Below are 9,999 nucleotides of genomic sequence, written 5' to 3' on the forward strand. Positions count from 1 at the left end.
GGCTACTGGCCTTGATGGAAGAAGGGGCCACCACCTGAGGAATGAGTGGCCTCCAGGAGCTGGAAAGAGGAAGGAACAGGTTCTCCCCTAGAGCCTTCAAGAAACCAGCCCTACTGATACCAACTTAAGCCCAGTGAGACTTCAGTTATTGGACTCCTGACCTCCAGAACTACACAAAAACTTGTATTTTTTTAAGTGTGTGGTAATTTGTTACACCAGCAATGGGAAAAGGACCCAGAGAGGAAGCGGAGGGGCCGAGGAGGCCAGGGCTTGGGTGGCTGTAGCTCTGCCTAGGACTCCGGGGTCCCAGGGAGATGGGACAGGTGGGGCCGCCCACTCACCATTGATCATCTCGGGCGCCATCCAGTAGGGGTTGCCTACCACTGTGTAGCGCTTTTTCCGGTCTGGCTTCTTGAGGCTTCGCAGGTCTTCAGGCTGAGTCTTCTCATCCACCATGAGCCGCGCCAACCCAAAGTCAGCCACCACCACGTTCTTGTTCTGGGGTGACGAGAAAGCAGGCCCACACTGAGCATGGTCCCGCCACCACCAGCTACCTGCTCCTAGCCGGGACCCCACACCAATCCACAGCCAGCCAGAGAACATACCTCTGACACCGGGGGCTGCCGGTGGGGCTGTAACCCCATTGCTCAGAGGGGCTCAGGTGAAGGGTAGGGACCGCCTTCCTTCCCGAACCTCTCTACTCTTTGCAAATGGGGCTGCCCAAAGTTTCAGAAAATACCAGGGTGGCCCCACTCCCCTAGTTATCTCTTAATTCTCCAACAATCTGATACATGTTACCTTGCAGATGAGGTGCTGAGGCTCAGAGAGGTTAAGAAAATTGCTTAAGGCCACCCAGCTGGTCAATGATAGGACTGGATTCAAACCCAGGGCTCCGGAGCCCCTGACTCGACTGTTTTAGGGTTTGTAGGCGCCCCTCCCAGGGCCCAGCCTGGATCCTGGCAGAGCTGAGATGCTGACTGTGTTCACCCAAGATGGTAAAATCAGGGCTGGAATCTCCTGAGCGAATAGGGGCAGGCAGGGAACCCTAGGGCACAGGGCCAAGTCAGGGGGCTGGGAAGATCCTCCGAGCGGCCCAAGGCCCAGCCTCAGGCTTGGTGTCTGGGGCCCTGGAATTCTGGAACCTATGTGCCAGGTCCAGGATTGGCCACTGCTGGGTGGTCACTGAGGAATGGGCACAGAGAGGCTAAGGGGCAGGGCCCCAGGCAGGTGAGCTGGAGCCAGGCTTACTCTGAAGGGGAGGACTCTGTGCTGCCTTTGGGGGCAACACAAATGTGAACAGTCGCCTGGAGAAAACTTGATGGAGATGGCGTATGGGCGAGGGGATGGAGTGCGTCCTGGGCCCACCTCGGTGAGGCCTCAGGGGACACAGTCCCTCTCAGGGCTCCATCTCCTCAGGTGTAACACCAGGTGGAATGTTAGTTGAGGGGTCTTGACCTGGGTTCCTCATACTCCTGGGCAGTGGTTCTTGAAAGCCAGGGTCCATTAGAATTGTTCAAGTGCTGGTTCCTGCCCCATCCCTTTCAGAAGGTCTGTGCACTTTTGGGAAGTCTCGCAGGATCAAATGGTACAGGGTTCTGCAGATCCTGCTATGGGAACAGCTCTAGGGAAACCAATGAGGGCCACTACTGATTCTCAGAGGCCCTAAATTGTAGACAGAGTTTGGCTGTGCACATAGATGGATTCTGGGGATAGGAGGCTCACAGCTCTCATCAGGTTCTCAAAGGATGGGCTGTGCTGTGGGACTGAGGCGGAGACAGGTCACCCTGTTCTCACTGTGCCCAGCACACTGGCCTGACCTAGCAGTGACACCCGCTGCCAGCAGGGGCAGCCTAAGCCGGCTCCCGGGAAGGTCCATGGTGTGGATCTAGCCTTACCAGCCTCCCTGTGCTCACTGCTCACTGTTCCCCACAGCTTGGAAAATCCCTGCGTTGCCTGAACATTCCCAGGGGCTGAGACCCCCACTCAACAGTGAGCAACTCATGGCTTCTTGGATGTCATACTGCGGGATCTTTGCATGTCCTGCGGCCACTGTCAGACACTCTTCCTGTCCTGAATTCACTGGACAGACACCTGTCTGCAGAACCTCCTCCTCGGGGATGGGCTCTCATCCTGCCTATAGTGTGATGACTCATGTCCCCAGCAAGTTCATGTCCACCCGAAACCTCAACGTGAACCAACGTGGAAGTAGGGTCTTTGCAGCCACACTTAGTTAGCGTGAGGTTAAGCTGGATTAGGGTGGGCCAAAATCCAATGACTGGTCCTTATAAGAAGACACAGATAACAGAGGGAAGAAGTGAAGATGGAGGCAGAGAATGGAGTGAGGTAGCTACAAGCCAAGGAACGCCAAGGAGTGCCAGCAGCTACCAGAAGCTAGGAGAGAGGAGGGGCCAGATCTTCCCTTAGCACTAACCATGCTGACACCTTTTCTTTGGACTTTTATCTTCCTGAACCCTGAGGACACACTGCTGTCACTGTGAGCCATCCAGTCTGTGGCACTTGGTTATGGCAGCCCCAGCTGGGCAGTCACTCCTCCTGTTTTCTGCACACAGCCTTAGTCACCACCCCCTTAGGAATGTCCCCTCAAAGCCTCTTTTGGAAGCCTGCCCTGACGACCCAGCCCACATGCCCAGGCCCCACTCTAGACCCACAGCCGTGAGAGCTGCCTGGTGTAGGCTTGGCCACTCTGCTGGAGGCTGTTCTCTGAGAGTGCCACTCTCCTGGACCTTTACGGTTTACACATCAATTTCTCCTTCGTTGACTTGTCGGACCCTCCTACAACCTGCAATGTCAGTGGCTCCGAGAGCTGGAGCCATACTGCAGGTAAATGGCACGGTGAGGTCTGTTTGCCTCCTGGCCTTGAGCTGCTTCCCCCGGGGCTAAACTGGAGTCGGGGCACCTGCCCAGGGCCTCCTGAGGCTGAGATCGGTGGGCGGGGCCCCTGCTGTCCCCTCCCTCCCAGGCCCAGGCCGCTCACCTCACGGACCAGGCAGTTGTGGGAGTTGAGGTCCCGGTGGATGATGTTCATGGAGTGGAGGTAGGCCTGGAGGAGGGGGCACAGAGGTCAGGAGGCAGCGGCGCTGAAGGACCCCAGCCCTGGCCCCGGAGGCTCCCACCTCCCATCCCGCCCCATCAGGCCTGTTGGGGTGTCCTCCCCACTCTCCATTCGGTCCTCTCTGTTCACTCTCAAAGCTTCCTTGTGGAATTTCAGATCAGCAGAGAGAATGTTTTTATAAGTGGGGTTGGATCACCAGCCCATGCCCCATAGTCAGAAGCAAAGCCTACTCACCATCCCCGAAGCAATGTCCTTGGCAAAGCTCACCCTCTGACTCCACGGGTACTGGCTGTCCTGGGGGTGGAGACCATGGCCAGGAAGTGCCAACAGGGGCGCAGTGGGGGACAGAGGGGTGAGAGAGAGGCAGGAGGGGCAAGTGTCCAAGAGGGGCTGATGACCCCACTCTCTTCTGCACCCACACTGTTCCTTCTAATGGGTGTGGGAGTATAATTCAAAACAATGTTCTAGCAGAACTGATTTTGAACACTAAGTGGGGGAGGGGAGGAGAGATATTCCTCTGCAGTTCCTGATGCGCCACCTCTCAGAAAAAAAACCCTTTTTACTTCCTACAAAATCCCATCCTTTCAAGTTTTTAAAAAATCCGAACTGACTTTCATGGACCATCAAAGATGGGCCTGGTGAGGTCACCTGCCGCGGGCCAGCCATATCGCTCAGGAGAGCAGGGCTTTGGGCTCGTCATTTGGGGAAATAACTTCTTCTCTCACCTCATCCCCTGGAGGCCTCCAGAGGGAGGGCGAGGACATCAGAGCATGTTAAAGACTCAGTGCAGTTAGGAAGCCTCAGTGGTACGTGCCCACAGAATCCCCTCTGAGAAGTCATATCTGTTAGGAGCCCACAAAGTGACACTCCGGCAACACCAGGTAATCCAGCCGAGGGGGGCAGAATCAGGGGCGGGGGCTGGAAGGGACAGGAACTCGAGGTCTCAGGGTGACGCTGTAGCCCTCACACTGGACCCCAGGGGTGCTGCCAGTAGCACAAGAGCGATGAAGTACCCCTCCAAGCACTTTGCTTCCAAAGGTGGCTTTGCAATTTTTTCCAAGCCCTTAGTTCTGAATTTTATGGAACGTGGCAAACAGTACAAATGATCTGCTTTCACCAGAAGCAAAACAAAGGTCCTCATGAAGAGGTAACGGGAGGGGCCTCTCAGGTGTTTGACCTGTGGCAGGTGGGCTGGGGCTGGCCTGTGGCCCTGCAGGATGACCAATTCAAAACGGCCTGTGTGCCCTCAGCATAGCTGCCACCCTTCTCTGAGCCTCAGCTTTTCCCGGCTTCAGACGGAGTCAGAGCAACCCTATTGGATTCCGAATCGGGGTTTGGAGGTTCTTTTGAGAACAGAGGCTCACCCCACCGAAGGGGGGTCAGGCCCGGGGGGAGGTGCCTTGTGCGGGGCAGCCCAGCACTCACCATGCTCTTGATGATGCCCCGGAGCGTGCCCCCCTTGATGTACTCGGTGATGAAGTTGAGCCTCTTGTCCTTGTAGAGCACCCCGATGAACTTGAGCACATTGGGATGCTCCAGGCATCGCATGACCTTCACCTGGCGGGGAACAAACAGGCTGTGCCTGGGGCTGTGCACACATCTCCTTCTCCCTCCTGTCCCACCAGAGGCCACAGACAATGCCAAAGACAGGGGACCCTTCCCGCCTCATGGGGCTCTTACCACACCCACTGCCACTACTGTGCTCCTTGTTGGAGCTGCTCCCCCACCCCCAGGGTGGCCCTGCCTTTCTTGCCCTCCTGGCAGATACTGTTTCTACTTTTGTCGTCTGACTTGAGTGTCATCCTCTTGGGACCCTCTGCCAGCCCTCCCAATGGTGGAAAGGTGGGGCCACAGCATGTACCAGAAGTCTGGTGAAGAGAGGGTGGCAGTTCCACTCACTGACCTCCTTGAGAAATGTCCTCTGCGTCTCCTCGTCGAACCGGATCAGCTCCTTCATCACCATCACCTCACCTGTCTCCCGGTGTGTCACCTGCGTGGGGACACCGAGGCATGGAGACAAACAGACAGAAGCTCTGCTCTAAGCCCAACTTGCCGAGGCCCCCTCCCTACCCCATGCCTGTCAGGGAGATAAGTAGTCGGCATCAAGATCTTCACGGACATTTCATGTGATGTCCTGGCCCTCAAGGGCGGCAGAACTTAATACCGTTACAGATGAGGAAACTGAGGCTCAGGGAGGTTTCCCAGCAAGGCTCAAGGTCACCCAGTTGGCAGGGAAGGAGGTGGCTGGGCTTGGGTCTAGGACCGCCTGACCCGGACGCCAGCTGTCTGCTCTGCTGGGCTGTCTCCCGGAGGTGGAATGATGGCTTTGCCAGGGACTCCTCCCCTGGCAATGGGACCAGGGATAAGGGCTGGGGGCCAGGGCCTGTCTGGACAAGGGCATGTGGGCAACCTGACCAGCACCTTTTGTATAATCCTGAATCCTCTAGCCTCGTCATAGCCCGTGACATGAGAGCCAGGAAAGGACTCACGTCTCTGCTGGGGAGAGTGTGAAGGGGAAAGCAGTCCCGAGCCCGAGTGGGTTGACATCAAGCTCAGTATGAGGCCTTCAGGGTGTGGCTGTGCTGCCCTCTCAGCTGCCACCTCCCAACAACTGCCTCCTAAAGTTCTGGGTCTATCTGGAGTAGGCACCCTTCCCCTCACTAGCTCATGGAGGCCCAGGTGGAGGAGGCTGGCTTGGGAGTCTGGAAGCCCCTTCCATGTGGCTTCCTGGAGACACTGGGGGGAGGAGGGAGGACTGATAGGTTGCACCCCCCTGCCGCCCTGCTCCCACTCTTGGCCTGTGCATGCTCGGCATGCCCTGTACCTTGATGGCCTGGCCGAAGCAGCCCTTGCCCAACACCTCCCCGTGGATGAGGTCCGACGGCCGGAAGATGCGGTGTGGCCGGCAAACCACGCGCAGGGACTCGGAGCGCCCCAGGTCCCTGCACTGGGAGGCAGGGGAGCCCAGTGAGCCGGCACCAGGAGATCGGTCGATGCTGTAGCTCCTCCTGGGGACACACACACATGGCCAGTGCCACCAGGGGGCAGGTGGACACCTGGCTGAGGCCCCCTGGGGGTGGCTAGGCCTCGGCCTGCCCCCTTCCTCTTGCCTGTCATGCTCCCATCTATGTCAGTCTATGCATCATCATCCGTAGCACAGGGCAGCTCTCCTGAGGCGGTCACAAGACCCTCCCCCGATCCTGATGCCAGCTCTGGTGTCCCATCCTGTTTGAGGCCCACTATTGTTCAGGTGCCCTTGGTAGGAACGTCTGTCCTTGGGCTGCTCTGCTTGATGGCGCTGGGTCAGACACTTTTGTCTCCAGCATTTGGGTCCTGGGGCCAGAAGCTGGCGACCTTCCCAAGTAGCCCATAGCCCTGCCACATTGGTGGCCCTAGAGGGCGGCATGAGCTCCAGACAAACACAGGTGGCGAGGAAATACATAACCTCAGCATCACTATTTCTCAAGAGTAAGGCTGTCCCCCCGCCCCTCCCCAAGTCTTTATCAGGAGTCCTGAGCAGGCCCACAGGAAGTGCAGTGAGGACCAGGCTGCTTCTGGTTTCTTCCTCATGTCCCCCAACCCCCTGCAGGAGGGTCCAGGACTCCCCGACCTGGACCACTGCAACAGGCCTCTAGCTACCGCTGGTCTTGGGTGCCTTTCCACACGGTGGAGCAGAGTGGTCTCTGTGAAACACATCCCTTTGTTGCCACACCCTTCAGTGAGGCCCTGTGTCAGGTGGACGAGGTCCAAGGACCCCTGCCACATCTGCAGCCCTGCAATTAGCTTCTGCCTGGAACCACCCCCTCCCAAACCACCCCCAAAGATCCCATCATCCTGAGTTACGTGTGGGCTGCTCCTTGCAACCAAGGCGCTGGTCCACCCTGGAAAGCTCAGTAATCCCAGCTGGGGGAGAAGCTTCCACCTACTTTCCTACTTCTCACTACCCGTCCTTCCTCTCATAGTCCCCAACGCCTTTTCTGCAGGGCTGACTCCCTCACAGACTGGGCGACTGGAGAGTGGGAATCAAGTCCCATCTCGAGGCCCAGCATCAGTGAAAGTATCCAGATATACAAGGTACAGGGCTGACTTACAGGACAGGTTTCTGCCGGGCAGAGCTGCCAGCCTCTCCACTGGGAGTGTGAGCTGGGGAGCCCAGGGGGTTGGGCTCAGGGCCCGCCACATGGCCCAGCGTGTCGTGGGGGTCGTGCTCAAGAGTCAGCTGGAGTAGGCGGCTGGTTTCCTGGATCAGTAGATCAATCTGGGGAGAGCAGGTGTGTGGACAGGTGAGTCCCCGGTGGTGGGGGCGGGCATGAAGGCACCACCTCCAATCCCGCTTACCAGACTCAGAACCCCTACCTCATCCAGGGGCACATTCCGAATGGGTGTGCCATTGATCTCCAGGATCCGGTCTCCAACATGGATGGAGTTCTTCACATCTGGGCTCATGCAGCCTGGGTCCACGCTGTGGGCACAGAGCAAGGGCAGTGGTCAGACTCCTGCCCGCCCGCCTGTCCCCTAGAGCCCTGAGAGGAAACCAAGGTGGTTTGGTTCTAACTTGTGTGATCAGTAGATGGCAATGGTCCAGAACTCTGAGTTCTGGTTTGGTGAGAATTCTGTAATTAATCACTGATGTCCCCCGCTGTGTGAAACTGGAGAAAGGTGGCACTCCCCTAGCTATTTGCTGCCCCACACCAGATGCTCAGGGGCTGCCGTTCAACAGTGTGTTGTCTCTGCCATAGAGGACAGACCAATCCTCCAAACTTCCTGGTGCGCTTGGGGCAGACGAATGCCATGAGGGTTAAAAGGGTCTGGATTCACTGGCTTCCTACCTGACTCCCGAACTTGCCCTGCAAGATGAGGTGAAGGCTCCCATTCCTCCGGAATCAGCGGGAAGGAGCTCGAGGCCGGCCCTGAGCCATGATTGCAGAGTGGAGATGGGATGACGCCCTCGATTAGTTGGCCATAAGCTAACTCATGGAATGGCCAAATTTAATCGCTTCTTTTAACTCTTTGGTATTGTCTGGTTTTCTTTTTATCTTCATAAAAGCTTTTTAAGGAATGCTCACTTTACCACTGCCCTGAGATGGGGAAGGGTAGGGGTTAGGATAGAGAGGAGACTAAAGACTTTAAGGCAGTGGTTCTCAACCTTGGCTGCACATTAGAATCGCCTGGGAATCTTTTTAAAATCCTGATTTCTGGGCCTCATCCTCCAGAAATTCTGTTTCTTTGTTACTAATGTTGTGGCCCCACCCCATAACAAAGAAACAGAATTTCCAGAGGATGAGGCCCCAGAAATCAGGATTTTAAAAAGATTCCCAGGCGATTCTAATGTGCAGCCAAGGTTGAGAACCACTGCTTTAAGGAAAAGAGATTCATCAAAAAATTTCATTATCAAGAGCATATTTACACCTGGAGCTTTTCTTTATAGTGGAAAGCCAGGCAATAAATGCAGAAGGGAGAACAGTTATGGAATCACCATTTTGTAGCCGTCATGGTAATAAGTAATACAGATAAGAATCACCTATGGATGCCAGCACCATTCGGTGAAAGGTTCTTGGGAACAGGATATTTACAGAGTCAAATCTCATAAATGACTTATTGATTACATTACAAAGGGGGGAAAAATCCTTTACAGCACAGAGGATTATCAAAGCTGACATCCCCAATAAAGGGCATCCTGTGTACGATGCACAGAGGACACAGCAGCACTTATCAGGCCAAAATGCATAACCGAAATCTAATAAAGAGGAGACATCAGTCAGACCCAATGGAGGGACATCCCACTTAACAACTGACCTGCACTCTTCATAAACGTCATGGAGGACAATGAAAAGCTGAGGAACTGTCACAAATTAAGAGACTGAAGAGACATGAGGACTCAGCGAAATGCATGATCACGGACTAGGTCCTGCATCGGGGAAACTGTTACAAAGAACAGTACTGAGACACCCGGCAACATCTGAACATGGATTGCATCCTGGATAAAAGTACCGTATCAATATTAAACTTCCTAAATGGCATGATTACACATAAGATGCAGTTGATAATTATGTAAGAGAAAAACCTTATTTTTAGGAGAATGTCGGAGTTTTTTGGCAGGGAGGAAGGGTCAACGATCTCTGTAACTTACTCTCAAATGATTTAGTAAATAACAATATGTACATATATGTGGATATATAAACATAAATCAGTATATATGTCTACACATACATAAATGTAGAGGGAGACGCACACATACACCCCAAATGTGGCAAAAAATTAAAATTGATGAATCTAGGTCACGCAAACCTATGACACGCGTGTCAGAAGTGAAACGCGAACTCATTTTTTTGTTGACTTTTCTTTTGTAAGTGGCATTTAAATATATAAAATAAATATCAAAAATATAAATCTTTTTTATACTTATGGTTCAAATATCAAAAAATTCCTATATGTGACACGGCACCAGAGTTAAGTTAGGGTTTTTCAAAATGCTGGCACGCCAAGCTCAAAAGGCTCGCCATCACTGATATAGACCAATGGAACAAAACAGAGAGCCCAGAAATTGCCCCAAGCCATTATGCTCAATTAATATTTGACAAAGGAGGCAAGAGCATACAATGGAGTCAAGACTGTCTCTTCAATAAACCATGCTGGGAAAACTGGTCAGATACATGCAAAAAAATGAAACTAGATCACCAACTTACACCATACACAAAAATACACTCAAAACGGATAAAAGACTTAAATGTAAATCGAAAAAACCCCACAAAAATCCTAGAAGGAAACATAGGCAGTAAAATCTCAGTCATCTCTCGGAACAATATTTCTGCCAATATGTCTTCTAGGGTGAGGGAAACAAAGGAAAAAATAAACAAATGGGACTACATCAAACTAACAAGTTTTTGCATAGCAAAGGAAACCATCAATAAAATGAAAAAAAAAAG

General features: G+C 53.7%; 1 protein-coding gene across 1 annotated transcript in view; it reads right to left on the minus strand.

Annotated features, from left to right (window-relative positions):
- LIMK1 (LIM domain kinase 1) overlaps positions 1-9,999 on the minus strand; it is a 20,982-nt gene that overhangs the window by 3,353 nt on the left and 7,630 nt on the right. Inside the window, exons 5-12 of the mRNA XM_015570253.1 lie at positions 7,430-7,535; positions 7,165-7,331; positions 5,898-6,081; positions 4,977-5,063; positions 4,499-4,630; positions 3,308-3,367; positions 2,996-3,061; positions 342-498 (exon numbers count right to left, since the gene is read on the minus strand). Of these exons, the coding sequence (XP_015425739.1) occupies positions 342-498; positions 2,996-3,061; positions 3,308-3,367; positions 4,499-4,630; positions 4,977-5,063; positions 5,898-6,081; positions 7,165-7,331; positions 7,430-7,535 (959 nt within the window). The remainder of the gene's footprint in view (positions 1-341; positions 499-2,995; positions 3,062-3,307; positions 3,368-4,498; positions 4,631-4,976; positions 5,064-5,897; positions 6,082-7,164; positions 7,332-7,429; positions 7,536-9,999) is intronic.

The sequence above is a fragment of the Myotis davidii genome, unplaced genomic scaffold (genome assembly GCF_000327345.1).
Source record: "Myotis davidii unplaced genomic scaffold, ASM32734v1 scaffold726, whole genome shotgun sequence".
Lineage (NCBI taxonomy): Eukaryota > Metazoa > Chordata > Mammalia > Chiroptera > Vespertilionidae > Myotis > Myotis davidii.